The sequence below is a fragment of the Tiliqua scincoides genome, chromosome 2 (assembly GCF_035046505.1).
Source record: "Tiliqua scincoides isolate rTilSci1 chromosome 2, rTilSci1.hap2, whole genome shotgun sequence".
Classification (NCBI taxonomy): Eukaryota; Metazoa; Chordata; class Lepidosauria; order Squamata; family Scincidae; genus Tiliqua; species Tiliqua scincoides.
This window is the reverse complement of record NC_089822.1, coordinates 18856651-18880687: the sequence shown is the minus strand read 5'-3', so window position 1 is coordinate 18880687 and position 24037 is coordinate 18856651. Positions and strand designations below refer to the sequence as shown.

Genomic DNA, 24037 nt, shown 5'->3' with positions numbered 1-24037 from the left:
AACCAAATTTTCAAGCCCCATTGGACTAGTTATGGCACAAGCTGCAAAATTCATGTTCCACAAAATTCATGTTCCAGCACCCAGTATTCTGGAATAATGGCCCAGAACACTAATGGCCCAATCCGATCCATATGTCCAGCGCTGATGCAGCTGTGCCAACAGGGCATGTGCTGCATCCTGCAGTGGGGAGGGCAGTTATAAAAGCCTCCTTGAGGTAAAGGAACCTTTGCTCCCTTACCTTGGGACTGCATTGCAGCTGCATAGGTGCTGGAAAGTTGGATAAGATTGGGCCCTAACTTTATCAATTTGCCCAACCAAAATTGCAGGTACTGTTGTTCTTGGTGGGAGAAATGCAGTAAACCACAGAACATGTATGTTCTTCTCAAGTACCCATTCTAGACAAGTACTATGCTGGGGGGAAAGGGCCCAGAACACAATTTCATTAATATGCAATTGGTATAGATCAGAGTGATGCAGAAAACCAAAAAGCTCTGACATGGTGCAAAAAAATGCTTTCCCCTTGAGGGTCCTAATGTGCACACTTCATACTATAGGGTCAGAAACTTTGGAAGCTTCATGGCTTATTTCATCATTCTCATCAATTCCATTAGGGGTGGAAATTTTATTAGCCTGGACAGCTCAGAAGTAGATCTATTTTCTGGAATACAATTTATTGCCTATATTAGAGCAAAAGAGAGCGACTAAGACTGGGCTGGGGCACCTTCCTTATGAGGAAAGGCTACGGCGTTTGGGCCTCTTCAGCCTAGAAAAGAGGCGTCTGAGGGGGGACATGACTGAGACATACAAAATTATGCAGGGGATGGACAGAGTGGATGGAGAGATGCTCTTTACACTCTCACATAACACCAGAACCAGGGGACATCCACTAAAATTGAGTGTTGGGTGAGTTAGGACAGACAAAAGAAAATATTTCTTTACTCAGCGTGTGGTTGGTCTGTGGAACTCCTTGCCACAGGATGTGGTGATGGCATATGGCCTGGATGCCTTTAAAAGGGGATTGGGCAAGTTTCTGGAGGAAAAGTCCATTACGGGTTACAAGCCATGATGCGTATGTGCAACCTCCTGATTTTAGAAATGGGTTATTTCAGAATGCCAGATGTAAGGGAGGGCACCAGGATGAGGTCACTTGTTATCAGGTGTGCTCCGTGGGGCATTTGGTGAGCAGCTGTGAGATACAGGAAGCTGGACTAGATGGGCCTATGGCCTGATCCAGTGGGACTGTTCGTATGTTTTAACATATTAGTTTGAGAGCTTAAAATCAATGGCATTTGCAAGTTTGGGTAAGAAGTCATAGTTCTGAACATTCTCCAGGACCTTTCCCCCAAAATCTAATTTATCATCTAGAACAGGTTCCAAAACATAGATTTTGTGAAGGTTTTCTGGCTTGTTTCATCCCTTCTAGTGAGTTTTCTACATTTGATTTGTTTGCCTTGCTTTTGAAGTTGATCCAGCTTATTCTCCTGGTATACCATGTTTTGACCAAAATGGGTGCTAAAATATTATACTGGGTATGTTTGGGGGCTTGTTTTATCACTCCCACATAGGCAATAACTTGAAATGTCAGTTCTAAGGTGTATGCAAAGCCAGCTCCACACACCAGGAAAGTCTAAGAATGACTTTTTGAATGCAATTTATTTTAACATAACACACACATCAACACCACAAATTATACAAACACAAAGCCTAAAAATGACTTTTGATTGGGTAGGAATTAACAGTTTTAAAATGGCATGAATTTAATTTCCAAAATATTGTTCTCTGTTGCTCCTAACATATCCCCCCAATTGTTGTACAATGAGTGATAACATTTAAAACTGAGTGACCTGTATAGTGTAGTAGTTAAGCACCTTATTTACAAAGTAGGATTCTTCTGCTTGGAAGGGTACCTCTGCCCATGAATTATCTGGTGTTTCAGGCAAGCCCCTCCTTCTCGATGCCCATTCGCATGCTGCAATATACAGTAATATCCTACTGGGTTGTAAGATAACACAGGTGAAGCTTTTTGCACAGTGGAAAAGGCTATACAAATATTAAGTAGTAATTAAAGGTCCATTTGGCCTTCCTGGATTACCTTGGGCCAGTTACTCTCTCAGTCTCACTTACTTCACAGGGTTGTTGTGAAGACAAAAGGAGGTACCATGTACATCACCCTGAAGTCCTTGGAGGAAGGGAGGTATAAAAATGTAAATAAATAGTGAAAGGGTAATAATAATAATAATACAGGTATTTATATACTGCCTTTCTTGGTCTTTATTCAAGACTTTATTCAAGGCAGTTTACATAGGCAGGCTATTTAAATCCCCCTTTTTTTTTACAGTTGAAAGAAGGTTCTGTCTTTCAAGAACCACAACATTCAGATGTTTCTTTCTGATCTGGTTTCACATTCTGGCCTCCATCCTCCCACACTCAGAGCAGATGGAATAACTCGGCTCAGCTTGTCAGCTGCTTCAAGGTCGCATGGTGCCAGTGGTCTCAAACTGGCGACCTTGTGGATGTTATCTTCAGGCAAATGGAGGCTCTAACCTCTAGACCAGACCTCCTGCCAGGGAGGTACAGGGAATAAGTGTACAGATACAGGGAATAAGTGTAGTGAAAGGTCTAGAACACTGATTTTCAACCTTTTTCATATCATGGCACACTGACAAGGCACTAAAATGGTCAAGGCACACCAGGTTTTTGAAAATTGACAAGGCACACCATGCTGCCAGTGAACATAAGAACAGCCCCACTGGATCAGGCCATAGGCCCATCTAGTCCAGCTTCCTGTGTCTCACAGCGGCCCACCAAATGACCCAGGGAGCACACCAGATAACAAGAGACCTCATCCTGGTGCCCTCCCTTGCATCTGGCATTCTGACATAACCCATTTCTAAAATCAGGAGGTTGCGCATACACATCATGGCTTGTACCACGTAATAGATTTTTCCTCCAGAAACTTGTCCAATCCCCTTTTAAAGGCATCCAGGCCAGTCGCCATCACCACATCCTGTGGCAAAGAGTTCCACAGACCAACCACACGTTGAGTAAAGAAATATTTTCTTTTGTCTGTTCTAACTCTCCCAACACTCAATTTTAGTGGATGTCCCCTGGTTCTGGTGTTATGTGAGAGTGTAAAGAGCATCTCCCTATCCACTCTGGACAAAATTATCCCCTGCATAATTTTGTATGTCTCAATCATGTCCCCCCTCAGGCGTCCCAAACGCCGTAGCCTTTCCTCATAAGGAAGGTGCCCCAGCCCCGTAATCATCTTAGTCACTCTCTTTTGCACCTTTGCACAGTGGGGGCTCACATCTCCCATTGGCCCTATTAATAAATGACCTTCCCCCAAATTCCCATGGCACACCTGTGGACCACTCAGGGCACACCAGTGTGCCATGGCACAGTGGTTGAAAATGGCTGGTCTAGAATATTCTTTTCATGAGTGCATTCTAGTGTTCTTTGTATCACTTTATTTAGCAGAGGCCTTTTCTATCCCAGCCTTTATGTAGCGCAGATTCAAGCCCCTTACCACAGCACTGTTAAGCCCTGACCCTGCAAAAGTCTGTTGATGGGACCAGGGCCAAGCATTCATTCTTGCTTTTTTGGAGAAAATTAGAAAGGAGGACAAGAATAAGCAAACCAAGGTGACAACACCACAGAAAGTGCTAAAGAGAAGAAACCATCCATCTGGTTTGTAGACATTGATTTTCCTTGTACCTTTCTTTTTTTTCTGGTTAAAAACAGACAGCACAGGATAGGGGATATGGGTGTTTGTGACTTTTGGGTGCTACAGAGCTCCGGATCAATTATTTTTATGATGCAGTCCTTGAATCTGCACTACACAAGTCCATGAGAGGGGGGCATTTTGTGTTCTATGTGTAAGAGCCCCGCTTAATCAGGCCACAGTTCTATCTAGTCCAGCTTCCTGTATCTCACAGTGGCCCACCAGATGACTCAGGGAGTACACAAGACAACAAAAGACATGCATCCTGGTTCTCTCCCTTGCACCTGGCATTCTAAAATCAAGAGGTTGCAAAGACCCATCACAGCTTGTAACCTGTGATGGATTTTTCTTCTAGAAATCTGTCCTGTCCCTTTTTAAAGGCATCTAGGCCACATGCCATCACCACATCCTGTGGCAGGGAGTTCCACAGAATAATTACATAACGGGTAAAGAAATATTTTATTTTGCCTCTTCAACACTCAATCTCAATTGGTACCCCCTTGTTCTGGTGTTGTGCGAGATGGAAAAATAACATCCCTCTATCCACAATATCCCTGCACCAGGGAGCACAGACAACAAGAGAACTGCATCCTGGTGCCTCCCCTTGCAGTTGGCATTCTGAGGCAGCCTACTTCTGAAACCAGGTGGTTGCACATGCCCATTATAGCTTGTAACCCGTGATGGACTTTCCTCCAGTCCAACCCCCTTTTAAAGGCATCCAGGCCAGATGCCATCACCACATCCTGTGGCAAGGAGTTCCACAGACTAATGACATGCTGGGTAAAGCCATGTTTTGTCTGTCCTAACTCTTCCAACACTCAGTTTTATGTCCCCTGCTTCTAAGGGTTGTGTGAGAGGGGAAAGAACATCTCTCTATCCATCCCCTGCATTGTTTTGTCAGCCTCAATCATGCCCCCCACCCCTAGGCGCCTTTTGGAGCCCCAAGGGCTGGCTACTTTCCCCTTCAGAAAGATCTCGCGTGCTTTACGCGGGACCCGAGTCTGGTGGTCCAGTGCAAGCCTGCATCCCCGCTTGCGCTCGGGGCTCAAGAGATGCTGAGCCTGCTCTCTTCCCAGCCCGCGGACGAGCCAACGATCAGCCCAGTCTTGCACCTGATGGCCGGTAAACGCCTCCTGCCCTGGGCATTCCCATGACCCACTCCAGCCGCAGAGCCTGCCACTCTCTGGCATCCTCCTCCTGGGCTCTGCTCCTCCTCCGCAGGTCCGCCTCGTGACGTTTCCTCCTGGTTTCCTCCTGGTTGGTTTGCCCGCGCCTGGGCGCGCTGCTTGCACAGAGGAAGGTGGAGAGGCTTTCAGTGGGGGATCTGCGCTGCGCCCCCCCCCCGTACGTCGCGTTGCGGCTCTCTGGTGTGCGAGCGACTCTCCTGCTTTGTGGTTGGACAGTGGGAGGGAGGAAAGCTTGCGTCGCTCCAGGGGCACCCGGAGCAGCTTCCCAACAGTTGCAGTGTGTAAGTAATCCTACTGCTTGGGATCCCACCCATAGCAGCTTCCTAACAGTTGCAGGAGGTGTGTGTGAGTTCAGTCAAAATTGGGATCCCACTGGTGGAATGTAGGGTGCAGTGGCCCACTTGAGTCATATATGTGGCATCCTCCTTTGGTGCATCAACATTAAATCCCCGTCTTTTTCTCCCCCCCCCCCCTTCTTTGGCAAGCCTCCTAAGGCTGCACAGTTTTGTGTTGCCTGCTCTTCTCCCTCTTCAGGCTTGCTTTCTCATCCTCATGTAGTAATAAGCTAGCTCAGGGCCCAGTCCTATCCAGTTTTCCAGTACCAGTGCAGCTGTGTCAATAAGGCCTGCACTGCATCCTTTGGTTGGGGAGGCCGTGACAGAGGCCTCCTTACCTCAGGGCTGCATTGTAGCTGCACCAATGCTGGAAAGTTGGATAGGATTGAACCCTCAGTGGTGTAGCTAGAGGTGGTGCGCCCTTTTACTTAAGCCATTTCTGCCCTTTGCATATACTCAACAGGGACCAAATGTGTACACCTGTGGGCTGTGCAAAAATAGGTTAACTTAGGTTAACAAATAAATAAATATTTCTTTCTAGATCTACTTTTTAAAGTCTGGTAAACCTTGATGGGTCCTGATAGAGCTAGGGTTCCCAACCCTCCCAGGTGGTCCATGACCTCTCTGGTGAAAAAAGAAAAAAAAATGCCCTTCCAGGAAGAAAAAAAGCCTCTGCAGCGCCAGCAACCAATCAGAGCAGCTCAGAGCCAATCAGAGCATAGCGTTTCTCCGTCTCCTGCCTCCCCCCTCCACTCCTTGTCTGTGAGTGCCCAGACAAGCAAAAGGAGAAGTGCAGGTGCCTTATAAGGTGCGCGTTTGTGCAGTCTTCTGGTTCAGCTGCATGCAGAGGTGCCCTACCGATGCTGCCTCCATTCCTTGACCCTGTGCCTTGAGGTGAGCCCTCGAAGCCTGGTTTTTCAGGAGTCAGATCAGGACTGCAGCCAGTCTGGGAAGTCTCTTAAAGGGGGGGGGGGGGGAGCTGCCACAGCAGCCTGAGGAGGGGAGCAAAGGGAGTGAGGGGGAGGAGAAGGAACAGGCTCCCAAAGGCATTGCTGGCTGGGGGGGGCGTTTCCCTGGGAGTGGGTTTCTCTGGATGTGTGTCCAGACTCCAGCTGGCCAGGGAACACAGAGGAAGGGAGTTGGAGGCAATGTGGCAGCAGGAGAGGGGAGAAACAGTATGCTCAACCCCAAACCCTGGTACCCCCTCTGCAGTTGGCAGGATTGGGCCCCCTGGATGTGCTCTTCTAATGCCCAGGGGTGGAGCAAGGGATCCAGGCAACCAGGTTTTGGCACCTCTTTTGGAGAGGGAAAAAGGCAGCACCTCTGCTGTCTTCCTGCAAGCTGCCCACCTGGGGAATAGCAATCCCAGAAGTTGCAGAACAGGCACCACCGTAGCCAAGTACAGCAGGTGCAACCCCTGACTCTTCCTCCTCAGAGAGCAGCAGCAGCTGTGTTCATGGGGAGCCCTCCCCCACCCCACACTTGGCCAGTTCCCCTATCTCCTCAGATTGCAATCCTATGCATGCTTACCTTGGAGTAAGCCCCATTGACTATAATGGGACTTACTACTGAGTAGACATGCCTAGAATGGTGCTGTTAGTCACACTGTGGCTGTGATGAACTTCTCCAGAAATTTCTCCAATCCCCTTTTAAAGGCATCTAGTCTAGACACCATCATCACAACCTGGGGCAAGGAGTTCCACAGACTAATGGCAGAGTAGGCAGCTGTTGTTTTTTGGCTGCAGCCTACCTATAGGCTTGCTCACACTCTCTTAGCTCCAACCAAAGTAGTCCACAGCTAGAGCATGACAGCAATTAGAACAGGAAGTGAAGAGAGGCATTTTCCCCCCTCAAGACCTTGCAGTGCTCATCAAAAGGACTTTTCTTCCTGAGACATGCAGCAGCCATTCTGAGATGTCTCTCTGACCTGGTGCTTCCTTCACACACATCTCTTTTCCTTCAGGACCCACCTGCCTAAATTGTGTTGAACACTTTCCTAAGGTCTCTGGACTCACAAGTGGGGGGGGGGAGCAGGGCCAGGGATGTGCAACAAAAGGAACTGTGGAGGGATGTGAGTGCTTTTTGTTGGCTCATTTAACTACCTTGCATGACTTATCTATAATCCCCTTGTGCTTACCCTCTCCCTTTTTGAGGTGTTTTTCCACGTAAACCCAAGACTTTCACAGCTAGTGAAGCAAATGCAAGCACAACCATCACATTATATTAAATAATCTTCATATGTATTACAAATTTAATTGTATTTTTTGTGTGCGGGGGGGGGTTTGCATGTGGTCCCCACCATCTCAAAATTTTGCCTTAGTGGTCCCTGAGCTCCTAAAGTTTGGGAACCACTGCGATAGAGCTTTGTTTTAAAAAAAGTGGGTCCCAGTGCTAAAAAGTTTGGGAGCCACTGCCTTAAGTTTTGTTTCATGCTCTTATTTCCAGGTTCTCTTTGGCTCAGCCTGTTTCATCTGTCGCAATGGTGCTAGAGACCTTCATGATCCTTTATGAGGATAATTCTGTAGAAGTGCATTATACAGATGGATCCAAATTGCTCCTTTCTCCTTGCGGATCTGAGTTCTTATTTGAGAAAGCAATTTCGCCTTCTGCCCATCCAATGCAGCCAGCGGAGAGGATTCACCAGAGGACACCGTTTGCTATTAGCATCTACCGGGTACATTAAAGCATTCTTTTTATAGGCAGGGTGCCAGGAGAAAAAAGACGGTGCTGTGAGATAATAAGGTGGTGTCAATGACAAGTTTTCATCATAATTCACTTGAGAGACAGTGTTGTCTTGGTAGGGGATAATTCCAAGCAATGAACCAATGCCAAGGGTTGGCAACCTTGAAGAGTAAACAATTGAGCAGTTTTTGGTTTTCATGGATTCTGTACAAAGTGGTGTTCTTTGCGTTGATGTTTTGTTCTTTTTAAATATGTACTGGTATGAGATGGCTTGCAATCTGCTGAGATGTAAAATAGCATTTGATTTCAGGGAACTTGTTCCCTTGACTACACTGAAGAGCAGGACCTCATGGCTTGATAAGAGTCTAAATACTGAACTGTGTATTAATAAAATCTTGTTTTTCCATTTTAAAGAAATTTAAATCTCACTCCTTGGTTGAGTTTGTCTGATTCTGTATTTGCCTTTCAATTACGTACCTTGGCTGGGTATTTAAAATCCAGCCTCTGTCTCTAGACCAATGATTTTCAATCTTTTTCATCTCACAGCACACTGACAAGGCTCTAAAATGGTCAAGGCACACCACCAGGTTTTTGACAATTGACAAGGCACACCGTGATGCCAGTGGGGGCTCACATCTCCCATTGGCCCTATTAATAAATGACCTTCCACCAAATTACTGTGGCACACCTGTGGACCACTCGTGGGCACAGTGGTTGAAAATGGCTGCTCTAGACAACTCAGAGCCCAATCTTACGGGCTCAAGTGCTGGCGGTATGGGTGTACTGCTTGTGCTGGGTGTTGTAAACATTCCATAAAGTACATTTGCGGAACCTGGGGAGGGGGAGTGCCATTTCTGGGCCAGTGCCATTCGGTGCCAAGCCTCAGCGCCTTGAAGATGCTGCACAGGAGCTACCAATGGTAAGTGGTACTGCCAGGCAACAGTACAGCTTTTCAGGGCAGGGCAAAAGTGGAATAGAGTGAAAGACTGGCCTGGGATGGTAATGGGACCGGCAGAGACCTCCTCTGCTGGATTCTGTGCCCCGTGTTGGGCTGCAAACTCTGACACAGGGCTTCTCAAGTCTGGGCTGGCAAAATAGCTGGCATAGACTCAAATACCCCAATTGCAGGGTCCAGGGCTTTACTTGGGGTAAGTCGACAAAAGTTCCCTTCCCTGAAGGGACCTCCAGCAGCCTTCCTGGCCCAGGTCAGTGGTAGCCATTTTGCCCTGCTATACCCAGTTCTGCCGGGGAGGATAGGACTGGGTTGCCCGATCTCTTATTTTGGTGGGGCCTGTAAAAATTAGCTTTTGGTTTGTTAAATGCTGACATTACTTTGTGAACAATTTTCATTTTGTATTTTGATTGGATGTATAAGTCTGTTAAGTAATTTATCTGTTTTTGTATGCCTTTTTATTTTTCTGTGAAATATTAAAAAGGGGGAAAGTGGGGTTGACTGAGAAATTAATAGGATGTTTCTGATGCTCTGTAAATTCAGACATACTTTTATATTCCTTTGTTTCCCCTTCAGGAACAGCTTCTGCGGGCCATAGATTTCCGGAATCAATATTCTGATCGTCCCTATTTACCTTCTGGTATTATGCCTCCTGAAAGGAAAAATGTAAGCTTTTTCTGATTAAAATTTTAGTTTTATCATGTTTTAATTTTCTTCATTTGTTAAAGCAAAAAATAAAATTTTATTTGTACTGTTTAATAGATTAAAGCTGTGGGATGGATATAAGATTCTATGTGCTGTGTGTACATGCACACAGATTCACTGAGTATCAAAATTATTAGAGTACACCACACACATCAGAAATTGAAATTTTGTAATATATAGTCAACACAATACCCACACCCTTGATCCAGAATATGAAATCTGACTCCTAATAGCAAGGGGCATTAACGAGACGAAAGCAGTAGGATGGTATGTTGGCTTATGGGAGTTTCAAACTAGCTTCAATCTTAAGGAGATAGGAATATCCAGTGTCAGCTGGGAATGTATCTCTGCTTCTCCAGTAGAAGCTGTGTTTTCTAGTGATGGTCTATCAATAAACTGTCAGAGAACAGAGTGTAACAATGGTTAAATTTGTTCTTGAAATTGCTTTGCCATATTTCTGCTTTTTTCCTTTTACAGATTATTTTTAAAGATATCTCTGAAGCCGAGTGGCCTGGTCCTCAGGTTGCTGGTGGGTTGATAAGCATGCATGACAGAAGTGTGAAAGTGTCTTCTCTAGATGGTAATGCTTGTCTCTGCTTGCCAGAGCTCCAGCAAGAGTTTACAGTGGAGTTTCTGTGCAAAGTTAGCCAAAAGCCGTTAGCACCGTTGCCTATTTTGGAGAAGAGTTGCGGGGATTCGACGAAGGATTGGTGTGGAAGATCCAGCCAAAATTTGACCTTAGGGCCAACTTCTAAGCAGCTGAGCACTGAAGAGGACGACAACGGCCACTACAGGAGCGCAGGAACCTGTAAGCCAGTGAACAAGTCTGAAAGCACTTCAACTCGAACACAAGGAGACCAAGTCTCTTGGTCTTTCCAGTGCTGTTCATCTGAATATTTTAGGATTACGCAGCATATGTCTGTGTCCTGCTTCCCAGAAGAGTGGAAGTACCCCTTTGCGTTGGCATCAATGTTTCATCAGTCACGTGCTGGAAGTTCAAGTGAATTGGAAGGAAGCAAAGATGGTGGAAATGTAGGGCAGGGTGATGTTTCTGATGAATGTAAAAAATCTAGGATGGTGACTTGCTTGCCTTTGGCTTTGCCACCCAGCTGTTGTGCTCCATACTTACACAGGTATTCATTCATTTATTTATTTTAAAAGATTCATAGCATGACTCTCTGTCGCAAAAAGAAAGCTGACAGTCTGTTTAAAAGTTGAGACTTAATTGACTAGTCAGTAGGAACGACTAGTCAGTAGGACAGCTCTTCTAAATTGCGTATACATCCTATATGATCTCTAAAATTGGGGGGGGGGAATGTATATGCTCAATAAGCTTTTCAGTTTCTGCCCAGACAGACATGATGGTCTTTTAACAGTTCCTAAACTTCTTATTGTTGTCTGGTTGCAATGCTATGCTCCTTTACCAGTAGGAAGGAGTTCAATTGAACACAGTGAGACTTCCTTCTGAAAACACCATGCATTGATGGAGCTACCCTAAAGATTAAAACCAATGTTTGAAGTATGCTTCATGGCTTCTTCTTTGGATTTAAAGTAATAGGATTTCACGTATATATTGCTTAATAAATATTCTGTTGATTTCTCTGCAGGTGGAATTTTGGTGATTTCTTCCAACTGAGAAGGGAGGAGAATATTGGACAATATTTGCACTCTCAACCAATCAAAGTTGTTTGGAATGATGGTGTCATTTACAGGTTCAAAGAAATAGATTCTCTTTCTTAAAGTGTATGTGTGTTTACCAAGGGAGTTTTAAAGGCTAGCATTTAAATTAGTTTCTGTATTTAACTTTAGAAAAATGTTGCAGGTAAACTGTTAGGACCAAACGAGATTTGAGGGCAGCAGATCCATGTGTTTGAATATGGGTCTCCTCCAGTTGGGTAGAAAGTGGGGTGTGTGTGTGTGTGTGTGTGTGTGTGTGTGTGTGAGAGAGAGAGAGAGAGAGAGAGAGAGAGAGAGAGAGAGAGAGAGAGAGAGAGAGAGAGAGAGAGATTGATTTAAACTACAAAAAAGGATAAAAGGAGCTGGATTATTTTCCAGCTCTGCTCTCTTCTGATATTGTTCCTTAGTTGAGTAAGAAAAGAGGAGTTTGCATGACATGTTGCATGGAGGTAAGCAATGGGGTGGGGGCAAGTTGTTCAAATAATGATAAATCTGGTGTTTAAATTTGATAGTCACACTCACTTTGCATGATTGAAAGATGTTTCAGTTATGAATACAATAATACAAATATACAATATTTGTATTATGTATATTATACAATATATATTATACAATATTGAATACAATACAAATTATGAACTAAACAAAATAATGGCACATGTGCTTGAACCCAGATCTGCCTCAAATGCTACCTTTGTTCTTGTATCTTCTTACTTATGTTATTAGACCCATTTACAATCCACTTATTGGATGTGATGGAAGTGCATTTGTAAGGCTATTCATATTTTTTAAAAAGTGGTCTTTCAGGTGTCTTGGTCCTAACCATTTGGGGCTTCAAAGGTAGTCTCCAACAGCTTGCAGTGTGCCCAGAACACAGCTGAAGAAGCTGAAAAGAATCCCTAACCAAGGACATATGGACCCCAAATGCACTTGAACCAATGACTGTGGAATCCAAATTATGATGAATGTGAGCAGTTTTATCTGCAACGTACTTTGCAACCCATTTACAGCAGGCAACTGAAATGCTCTACCCCACTTTGTAGATGAACAGGCCCTACAGCCCTTAGAATAGCTCCACTGGATGGCTCTCTATGGTAGCAGAGAGGCAACCTTCCTTTGCTTCCATCATTGCCGTGGAAGGGGCCAAAAATGAGCTGTGTTAATTTGGTCTCCGCATGAATTTTCCTTTACCATTGCTTCAGTTGCCTCCCCAACAGCTTCATTGTCTGCAGCTCTGAGAAAAAGCTAGAGGTTATCCTGGCTTTGCCGTTGAGGATAAGACTCTCCGGAGCAAATGCGTTGACAATAAGTGACAAGGGAAGCATTAACTTCTTGACTTGGGCAATATGCAAAAAATTACAACCTAATTCTCTATGTTTATGTTAGCCACTACAAAGTAGATCTCTGTATGTTTGCTTTAGCAATTGAACCAAGGCAATGTTTGCCTCCCTCTAAAGAGAGCAGAACTGCATACCACAAAACTTAACTTACATCAAAGACAGAACTGGATTTGTTTCAGCAAATGCTTGTCCCCAAACCTATATTTCCCTCCAAATTACATAAAGAACCATTTACTCCCATATGCACCTGCTGTTCTTCAGGAGGTACCTTTCTTTCCAGTCTGCTAATAACAGAAAGCTTTTTGTTAAAAGTTGAAGCCCAGAGAGAGGGCCTTGTGCGTAGCAGTGCACTACCTGTGGATCAGCCTCCCAAGGGTTCCTTCTCTGCTGGCCTTCAGGAAAGACTGAAGACCTTCCTGTTTGAAGCAACTTTTAAACTCTTTCTTGGCTTCATTTGTTTTGTTTTCATTTTCTCTTTATAATGTGTTGTTTACTGCCATTTGTCTAGGCAGGAGGTACGGTAAATCTTGTAAATAATCTCTTGTAAATAATGAACAGATCTCATTCCAGGTTTGGGGGTGGGGGGCTTGCAGGGCAGAATCAGCAGGTGAGAAGGTGGCACTAAACCTTTCTCCTTTCTTCCTTCAATTCGGGAAATGAGTAAGCCCAACTAGGGTAGGGGTGGGAAAATAGCCACAAGGAAAACCAATCTTATTTCTGCAGCCCTGAGTTTTTCCGCCAAGGTAATCTGCAGTTATGCTTTGAAATCTCTTGAAGTAGAAAGGCCAGCGATTGGACCTGTAAACTCCTGCAAGCAAACCATCTGCTCTACCACTGAGCTATAAAACTAGTGCGCACACCAGGATGTGTTAATCCCTTCAAAATCCCTTTTTAAGCTATGTAAATGAGCAAAACATTGAAAGATTTATCATGCCTTTCTATCTATATTAGTAAATCATAATAAACAAGTTGACCAGAAAAACCAATAGATTAGCAAACATTTAGTTTCTTGTACTTATTATTGGAAAAACAAGAATTATACTTGAGTAGCAAATCCTAAAGATGCTTGTGGTCTGCTTATATTTCCTTCTCTCTGTATTTCCTGCTCAACTGTGGGCTTTTCAATATCATAGAGCAGGGGTGTCCAAACATTTTGGCAGGAGGGCCACATCATCTCTCTGACACTGTGTGGGGGGCCAGGGAAAAAAGAATTGATTTACATTTAAAATTTGAATAAATTTACATAAGTTTACATAAATGTATTAAATGAACTTGTATGAATGAATGAAGGTCCTGCAATAGCTTAAGGCCTATAAAAGGCCTTGCACAAAGCAAGGCTGGCCTTTCCTTTGCTGCCGCTGCTGCATCACAGACGTGAAACAAGAAGCAGTGGAGGGAGCCCTCATCCCACAGCTCACATGAGAGGTCAAACAGTCGCCCTCATGCTGAGAGCAGTTGCATTGGGCCAGTGTGGGCTCCAACATAACTCTGGAGGGCCAGAGGCCCATTGGAGACTGGGGGCTCCCTGAGGGCCACATTGAGAGGTCTCGAGGGCTGCAAGTGGCCCCAGGGCCGGGGTTTGGGCACCCCTGTTGTAGAGCATAAAGCAATTGTGAGCAGGAGCTGCAATCTCTAGACCAATTCCAAATTTATTTCATAAAGTCTTACATTAGTCAATGAAACACTTAGCAGGGCTAATGATTGATAACTTTCCCATAGGTTTCTTCCTGAAACTAGCAGCATAGAAATTTACCCTGGAGATGGATCTGTTTTCAAATCGGAAGGACCATTTTTGGGGAGATATTTCACTCGTTATTCTATTCACGAAGGAACAAAACAGGTGAAATAACAAAACTTCCTTTTTAGATCTATTCTTGAATATTGTAAGAACATTCTAACACCAACATATATTAAACTGCTTTCTACAAACTCAAGTTCTCGTTAATAAACTCTTGGTCTATCTGCATCCTGGAGTGACAATAAATTATTATTATTATTAATTTAACAGTATTTATATACTGCTTTTCAACTAAAAGTTCACAAAGCGGTTTACAGAGAAAAATCAAATAACTAAATGGCTCCCTGTCCCAAAAGGGCTCACAATCTAAAAATCTGCAGGGATCTCAGGCAGAGGTCTTTTCTTGCCCTTTAATCAGATATTTTTCCACCTGTAAATACCAGCAATCCAGTGTGGCACTATCTGTAGCATGTGGTCTACTGCCAACACACAAAGGTTGAGATTATAACAGATAGGTCAACAAGCCGCTTGGTGCTCTGTATAAATTGGGTGGCTGTTTGTACAGCATAGATTATGCTTCTGTTTCTGTTGCATTTTCCTGGCCACCTGAAAGACAACAAAGATGCATAAGAACCTAATCCAACGTTTAGCATTACCAGTGAAATGGCTGCCATGTACTGAGAAAGTTTCATATCTACAGCATGACTATTTTTTCAGTTTTGAGCTCAAAATTTTCAGACCTGCAAACAGGGATGGTTGGGGCAAGAATTGGTGTCTTGTCTGCTCACACCACATTGATCCTTAACTCTATGAGAGCCTTTTCTTTACTCCTGTTGCATTGATCAGGCAGGTTGTTCCTGTTTCATTCCCCAAATTATCTGCCTTTACCCGTCAAGATATTCAGGGGACGCAAGCTGGCAGACACTCTCTCGTGAATCCTATTGGAAACCTGAAAATACTATTATTAGTTGATGTTGCACTTCTCAAGTATTAAGTACAGTACGTCAATATATTACTTGCTACCTCTTTCCTTCATTTTGCTCTGCTTTTTGATGGAGTAATTTGCACAATTGACTTTCTGCTTTACAGCCCAAAACATAAGGCAGGAATAATTTGCACCACTATCCAGGGTTTTCTCTCCCCACCTTCCATGATTACACAATAGATCTTATATTAGTCATGCCCAGGAAAAGTTGGGAGCACAATCCTAAGTGTTCCCTTACTTGTGCCTGAAGAACATATGAACAATGCTCTGTACTGAGAGGACCAAATAATGGGTCAGTCTAGCCAAGCAATGTGTCTTGTAACTGACAACATCTCTTCAGGGTCTCGCACTAAAGTTATGAACATTTTAAGAGCAGAGATGCCAGGTGTTGAACCTAGGACCTTATTACAGGTGCTTGACTTTTGAGTTACAGTCCTGTCTCCACCTTTTAGGATGCCTACAACTGCTAATCGTGCAGCCTTGCAGGTGCTGCTTTCCTGACTTTGTTTAGTTGAGACTTCTCTGGAGAATGGTGGGTCTGCCATGGCTTGCCACCCCTCAATTATGCACAGAAATTGGGAGATTGAAGCACCAAATGAACAAGTTGCTTAACCAACCTCTTGCCATTTTGAAATGACTTCCACATTTTGAAGGGCGCAAACGAGAACAGTCCTATGACAGGCAATGCTGTGAACTGCAGTATCTCCTAATTACCAGATTGGGGCTTTTGTTAGCATTTTGCATTTTGGTAAACAGCTGTCTTTTTTTTTTTGTATCACCAAGAGAGAAGAAATGATGTATTCTGTCAGCAACCTGCCACCTAATATGCCTGGGAGTGTCTATTCGATACATGTGATTATTACACAAGCAATGAGGTAAAATATTTGTGGTTCTGTATATTTGTTCAGTGTTCTTGTTCTTTGGAAAAAGCATTTGTTATGCATGATTATGTCTCCTATAGAGTGAGTGAGTGAGTGTGTGTTTGTGACCTTCCCCATCTGAAGGTTTGGGTGGACAATGAAATCAAAAAACAAGCGACAACACAGAAGAAACCTGTAGCTGACTTTCAGTGAAATTTCCCTAACCTTTCCTGACTTAGGGCCCAATCCTATCCAATTTTCCAGTGCCAGTGCAGCCATGCCAATGGGGCATGCACTGCATCCTGTGGTGGACAGACAGTCACAGAGGCCTCCTCAAGATAAGGGAACATTTGTTCCCTTACCTCAGGGCTGCATTGCAGCTGCACCAGTGCTGGATAGTTTAATAGGATTGAGCCCTCAGTCTTGAGCTACCCAAACTCAACCCAAACGGATAGGTCTTACAACTGAAAGGTCCACAGATTTGCGGTGTGACAGGTTTACAGTGGGAGGTTTTGTAGCTGGGACCCAATCACTGAGAGTGCCTCTTTTCCTGTCCTTGCAATCTTGAACCCTAATGCACTTAATTTTATATTTTTTTTATAGATGACAAGTTTAGTTAAGATTGTGTCTCTGGTGTATCTTGGAGATCTTAATGGGTCTCAAGGCTATCTCTTGTGTATAATATAACCAATCCACTTAGGGTTTTGTAAGCTATAACAAGCTCCTTGCATTGTGTCTGGAAAAGATTAGAGAGCCACTTTTGACTTTGGAGCACTGGTGTAGTGCAATATTGTTCTTAATATTGCAGTTTATAAATACAGGTTTTCCTGAAGGTGCTCAGTATGTCCTGGGCAGGAGTTTGTGCCAAAGCCCAGACCTTGGGGTTCTACTAGATTTATCTATTTATTTACCAGATCTATTTACCAGATCTTGATCTCCTTGCATATGCAGAAGCAGCACGGCTCGCACTTCCCTGTCACTCCATAACACCATCGCATCCAAAATATTACAGTTGCATCTTCCTCCACTTGGAAGAAGCTTGTGTAACCCTCAAGCAAGGAGGTGCAAAAGTGGTGTTCCAGTTTAGGTTTTGAATTGCCGTATTGCTGTATTGTACATCCGAGCAAATAAAATCTGACAACGTTGACTGTGTAAAAAAAGCCAATATATCAAGTGGAACGTTTTGCTTTCTCTACGTAGGATTCTTCAACAAAGACTTGAGGCCACGCTTTCATTAACCCATAACTGCAGCATTTGCTGCTGGAAGGTGGGTATTTAAGTGCAAATGTTTGTGAAAATGCTGACATTTTGTAAGATGTCCTGCAGATGGTGTTCTGTGTGAGGGGATCATTTTCATTTTCCGGTTTGGAAGAAGCCAGGCATATTGGTTTACTCTGATTTGCCAGCTGACTTAGGGTAATAACTTAGAGCAAGTAGCATCCCAACTAGCGCTGCTGCTGTGGGGAGCTCCCTGAACTCACTAAAGCTTCTTTTGTGAATGGAAGGAGTGTTCCTTAAGGCACCTTTCTGTAATTGGAATGCTCCTTCCATTCATGAAGGAAGCTTCTGTTTGCAGCAGGAACTCCTGGCCAGTGAAAATGAAATAAATACAAAAAGCAGACAGAAAAGCTTCCAAGTGTGCTTATATTTACCTGGTATGTTTTTGTGAAGGCTAGGCAGAAGGTCACAAAAGTAGACCACTGACATCATAGCACCTTTTGATTCTTCAGAGAATGCTGGACTAGGTGATCCTTGGACTTATCCTGCAAATATCTAGCACCTTTGTGACAGTGGAGCAGTTATCTAATATTTGCCAACTTAATTCACTTTTTTAAAAAGGCACCTCAGAATGGCACACAATTACATAGTTCTCCACTGGAAGACATACAGTGGATGTGAGGATAGTAGCATTCTAAGGGGCAGGCAAACTTTTGTCCATGATATACAGTTTTGAGAAGCAGGTGGTAACATGTGGTTATACATGAAGACAAGGGCTTGAATTCTGAAAAGAGTCATGAGTATTGTAGGAGAGAATCACGGCCTTAACTAGAGTTTCTTAGTTGATTTTTCCATAGCATTTCCTGCTATTCCAGAAACAATCCACTTTGAATTGAGCAGCAACTTGTCTCGTCAGCAGTGCACATGCAGAACTGCTGCCCATGCAGTTCTTTCTCACAAATACGTGTCCCTTTTGGCTGTCATTCAAGGTTTAGAAATTTAACTTTTTACAGAGACACTCTGAAATTCTTAGGATTTTGCACAAGGGATTGGTGTTTTTATGTTTGAAAGCTTCACTCTGATCTAGAGCACAATTAGGATCCTGCAGTTTTCCAGAGCTTCTGGTGGTTAATAAGGCCTGAAGTGGCTAATGAAGAACCAATTAATACTGTAAAGTGGTTTAATTAAACTAAACTTGGTTTGTCCTGTTTTGTTTTGTAGCAGTCCCCTGAGACAAGTGGAGGAAAAATGCCAGCTCCCTTAGCTGAAAAGCTTATTCCAAATGTAGGAAGACTCCTTGCTTATTCAGATAATAAAGTACTTGCTATTTTTCATGATGGAGTGACCCTCAACATGGTGTGGGATTTCAGTTCTTGCTGTGGAAAATCACAGGTGAGTCTCATAGGAAGCCCTGTTAGGGCTAATTCCCTCCCTGTTCCTCAGTTCCTCAGTATATGTAGGATATGTGGTGAAAGTGCAAGGTAGTGACCAGTTTAAATATGTGGGTATGCTTTCACAAGACCAGTTTTCCATTTCAAAATTGAAGGGGAAAAAAGCCTTGTGGTGACTTTTGCCCCTCAAAAATGGTCATGTAAATTGCATGGGAACTTTCTTCACAGAGCAGAGCAGCTATGGCGGGGAGGGCAATTTGGATTAGGACCATAATGGGGGGGGCCTAGGGTTAAAGTGTCTTTTCTCACATTGTGATTCCCAGTTTGAGTTCTCCACCACCACTGCTGTCTGCTGAATAAAACACAAGACCATCAGCCCTAATGTCAGACCCTAACGTAACATGTAGTTTGGCCTCAAGAGCACATGGCCTATAGGCTAAGAGAGCATACTCCTGAGGGACAGAGGCAATGTTATGAAAGACATACAGTAGCAACAGTGATCATAGTTCAATTTTTTCTCTGAGGAGTATCTCGTTGAATAGCGAGAAATGGAGCAGAGTCCCATTGACACTTATAGGACTTCTGAGGTCTACTGGATTATGTGGGAAACAGTATATAATTCCTCACAGAGAACTTTGATGGTATGATTGGCCATAGTTCTTCTTTAGACTCTTTTAGGCCATAAAACGATAGGAGGAGGAGATAAACAATGAGCCTTGGAGGAGCTGGTTGGGCTTGCATGAAAACTGGTGGGAGATTATGCAGTGATATTAACCCCCTAAGAGCGACGGAGAGTGCTTAATCTGTAGCAACGGTGGTGGCACCCAATCCAGAGGTGGAACTAGAAAACCAAATCTTAGCTGAAACGATATGATAGACAAGTAAGACAAACAATATGAAGGAAGTTTCATGGAGTATGGTGACTTTCTTGCCTTCCCCTCCTCTAGATACCTCAAGATGCTAACACTGGATGGTGTAAACTAATCTCTCCTGAAGGGACCCAGCAGCTTATCCAGATAGACAATCCTGGACCCTATGATAGGTAGGACTAGCTTTTTGAGGGGTGTTATGATAGTCTATATTCTTATAAAAGCTTCACATTCCAGTTGTTCTACCCCGTATAAAGTTGTGAAGACAAACAAAAAAAAAACCTCATATATACAGTAATTGAACAAATACAAACTTATCACAGCAAAGATGGTCTAGCAAGGTCCTCAATTCTATTCTAGCAGTTATAAAGACCATGTTTGGCTAAATCTGTTAAATGAGAATTTTTATCTATTCACTCATACAGCAAGATATTCCCAGCTCTTTTTGATAAATTCATGCCATTCATTAGAATTTGCAGTCCAATCCTGTGCATGTCTACTTGGAAGTAAGTCTTGTTGTGTTAAATGGGACTTGCTCCCAGCTAACTGTGTACACTGGGTCCCTGAATTACTAACCTATGAGTTATAGACCGCTGTGTCAGTGCTTTTGCATACACACAATAGTGCTGGGCTGACAAGAACCAGCTGTTTCGATCTACATATGTTCCAACTTCCATACAGACCTCTGGAATGGTACCTGTACAAACATAGAGGACTTAGTATATAGATTGCACTTTGAATGCATGACATTAAGGGAAACGTGTGTAAAATAAAATTCTCGGAATATCTTTCTAAGGTTGCAATCCTAAAGTGCCCTTGGGCTGGCACAAATCCCTTGCACTGGCCTGGGACTGTCACAGCATGCCATAAAGCACATTATTATTATTATCATCATCATCAGTATTTATATACCACTTTTCAACTAAAAGTTCACAAAGCGGTTTACAGAGAAAAATCAAATAACTAAATGGCTCCCTGTCCCAAAAGGGCTCACAATCAAAAAAGATGCCAGGGAATACCAGCAGACAGCCACTAGAACAGACAGTGCTGGAGTGAGGTGGGCCAGTTACTCTCCCCCTGCTAAAAAAAGTAGCACCCACTTGAAAAAAATGCCTATTACGCAATTAGCAGGGGTTAAATTTGCGCTGACTTGGGAGTCGGGGAGGCCGACGCAGGGATACATGCTGGTCTCCCTGTGCCAACTCGGGCCCCATGCCCAGTAAGTTTGCGCCAGCCTTCCCAGGCCAGTGCAGGGGTCTGGGGGTGTGTGGGAAGAGCGGGACGGAGGTGTTCTGGGGGAGGGTGGATGATCCTCTGGGCGGGCAGGTAGTAGGAGGCAGGGTCAGGATCTGACATTTATGTCAGATCCTAGCCCTGTTCCCAGGCAGCTCTGGGCTGCTCGGATTTGCACCACTGATTTAGACCCATTGGGGTTGCTGCGGTTCTACCCAAGGTAAGGGGAATTATTTCCCCTTACCTCGGGCTGGGCCACAGCCAGCCCCAAACTGGCGCTGGATACAGTGAGGCCCGCTGGCTTGCCTGTTCCAGTGCAAGTTTGGATTGCATTGTAAATTACTTTAGCAGTGAAACATTTTTCTAATGTTTATCGTGTTGGAGTTAAAAGTTCCCTTCCTTTGATGAAAAAGGTCTTCCTCTAGACTGGAAAAAGTCCTTTGAATCCAACCTATACATTTCTGCAGAGTCATCAGTTTGTTATCTTTGACATAAAGTTAAAATATGGTTGCACTTTATTTGAAAGCTGCTCTGATTTCTTTGAAAAGAAAATATTTCTTTTAAATAATAAATAGTTTAAAAAATAAGAAACTTTATTTAGGGGATGTTGCCCATTCATAACACTGATAACAAACCTCTTCCTTCCTAATGCAGGTACATCAGAACAGTGGTTGAATGGTGCAGAATCTTGGACAGAAAGAGTTATACAGACATATCACAGCCTACTGCTGAGGAAAACTGGTATTTATTTTAAGTCTCTTCTATGATTCACTAACGTAAAATGGCTTATTGAAAGACTCCAGTGGGATTCTGGAGCATCCATACCTTCTACTGGATTCATCATCTCAAATATCCTTGCAATAGCATATATTTGTATTAAAGACGCAGCATGTTCTGCCAGCCCAAGACCTTGTGTTGCCTGAGGCGGTGTGCATAATATTGTTCTCCACTCACCCTACTGATCTGTCAGCCACTGCTCCTCTGACTCCCCAGTTTGGAAAAGAAAGAGGGGGTTGGGACGGAAGACAATGTGGAGAGGAAGGAAGAGTGGTGGCTAGGGCATCAGAGTGGTAGTAGCAGCAGCAGTGGAGGCAAGTGGGTGGACAGAGGAGGGCATCATCCCACCAGTTTATGGGTGACACCTACATGCAACAGCATGGTTGGGTCAGCCCTCAGTGACAGATGTGATGCCCATTTCTTGGGATTTCTCTGAACAGGTGTGTAGTTGATAGAAGCATATTAACAGTACAAATACGGAGTTTTTCAGTGAGTTTACATTGCAGAAGGAACAGGTGTACCTTACTGTATATCCAGTGGCAATTTGAGACATGTGATCAGTGCAATCTTAAGCATTTTTTATTCAGAAGTAAATTCCACTGATACAACTGTATGCACCCTTACTTGGCACTAAAATGTTCTTAATTTTTATTCTTATATATAGGTCAGTTGATGCTGAACTTGAAAAAATAAGAAGATTCAACTGTATCCTTTTTGGGGGGATAAGTTTTGAATCCAGATAATACTTCTATGAAATGATTGTGATTTCCCCCCTAAGGCACAGAAAGCCAGTGAATACAGTACTCTTGAATCAGTATGTCATTCAATAATAACATGAGAATGTTAGAGCTACTTCACATGACCATATCCATCATGTGATAGACATTGCTTTCTTATTCTAGAGATTTTAGTGCTTGCTATATACGTATTTTGTGCCTGAGATTTCTGACTGCTATATTTGTGCATCTGTGGCAATATCCTGAAATAGCTTATGCATGTCTTTAAATCTTACTGTTGTACATTTCTTGAATTCTGCAATACCAACACAATCCTGATGCTAATGTGGGAAGATGGTCTTTTTTTCTAGTTCCTTAACAAAACTATTATAGTTTTACTGGAGAACAGCAATATTCCACTTGTGAAGACGAATCCTTCCTTCGACACAGACAGAAAAAACAATTTAAAAGAAATATTTTTAGCTGAAGATGTTAGTAAGAAGAAGATAATTGAGACACTAGAAAAAACTTCTAAAATTATAAATGATATTGATTCTCTTTTAGCTTCCTCTGCAAAATGAAACCTAGTAAACATATTTCAAATAAATAACACTGCCCCTCATTGATTCAAGTTAATGTTTTAATAACATATTTTAAGTGCAGGTTCAGACAAGACAGAATAAATTGTGCATGGGCCTGACAAAAGCGACCGTGGTCTTTCTTTGTTTTAATAAGCAATTGATGAGTGGTGTGTCTTTAATATGTCAAAGACATTATCCACTGACAACCTGAGCAGTAAGGTGTAGGATATTCAGCCACTTAATTTTGCATAGTTTCGTGGATACCAGTTTTTGGAAAAACTTTTGCAGCTGTTGGATTGGGTCCAAGTGATAAATAAGGCTAGACTTCTCCTTATCAACAGTGATTATTCTGAAACTATATGGAACTTCAGACATCATGGCAGGGAGCGAGGATTGGATGTCTGTGTTCTTGTTTAAGCTGTATTGGTTTAACTACCCTTTTCTTGTGCATGTATTTTGTTCTGAGTAGTGCTTTTTGAATAAATAAAATAATCTAAGACCCCTGCTTCTGGTCTTTGTATGCGCAAGTCGTCCAGTACATGTCTTCCCAGAAATTAGCCCCACTGAATTCAATGTACTTCTGTATAGTGTTGCAGCTGTTATTCCCCTGTGGCTTTGACAATTCTTCACATCAGTGGTTCCCAAACTTTTTAGCACCGGGTCCCATTTTTTAAAAGACATTCTATCAGGACCATCTGGATTTACCAGACTTTTAAAAAGGGAGCTCTAGAAAGAAATAAAATATTGTTTATAATAACCCAAAATAAGACCCCAACCATTTATCTCCCTATATTTACACATACTTGCAAAGTGCAACAACTGAGCTCTTTGCAGGGTGATTAGCAGCTGATCTTTCCATCACCCTTTGGCAACCTGCCAAAAGTATGGCCCAACCTTCTAATGGGTCCCAACACACAGTTTGGGAACCACTGCTCTGCATGGATCAGAATAAATTATGACAGACGCCCAAGCACACCACTATAAAACAGGCGTGTGGCAGGTGTATAGAGCACGGGCTGAAGCAATCTATCCAGCCCCCACCCCGTTATAATTGGGCGCTATCATGT

General features: G+C 43.3%; 1 protein-coding gene across 1 annotated transcript; it reads left to right on the top strand.

Annotated features, from left to right (window-relative positions):
* The first annotated feature begins 5149 nt into the window (after positions 1–5149).
* On the top strand, positions 5150–22970 carry C2H5orf34 (chromosome 2 C5orf34 homolog). The gene is made up of 13 exons (XM_066618275.1): positions 5150–5192; positions 7692–7920; positions 9457–9546; positions 10063–10718; positions 11193–11297; positions 14322–14442; positions 16109–16200; positions 17386–17452; positions 18625–18795; positions 19742–19836; positions 21551–21637; positions 22338–22378; positions 22783–22970. The coding sequence occupies exons 2-13, from the start codon at positions 7726–7728 to the stop codon at positions 22968–22970; spliced, it is 1908 nt and encodes a 635-aa protein (XP_066474372.1). The 5' UTR covers positions 5150–5192; positions 7692–7725.
* Positions 22971–24037: the final 1067 nt, after the last annotated feature.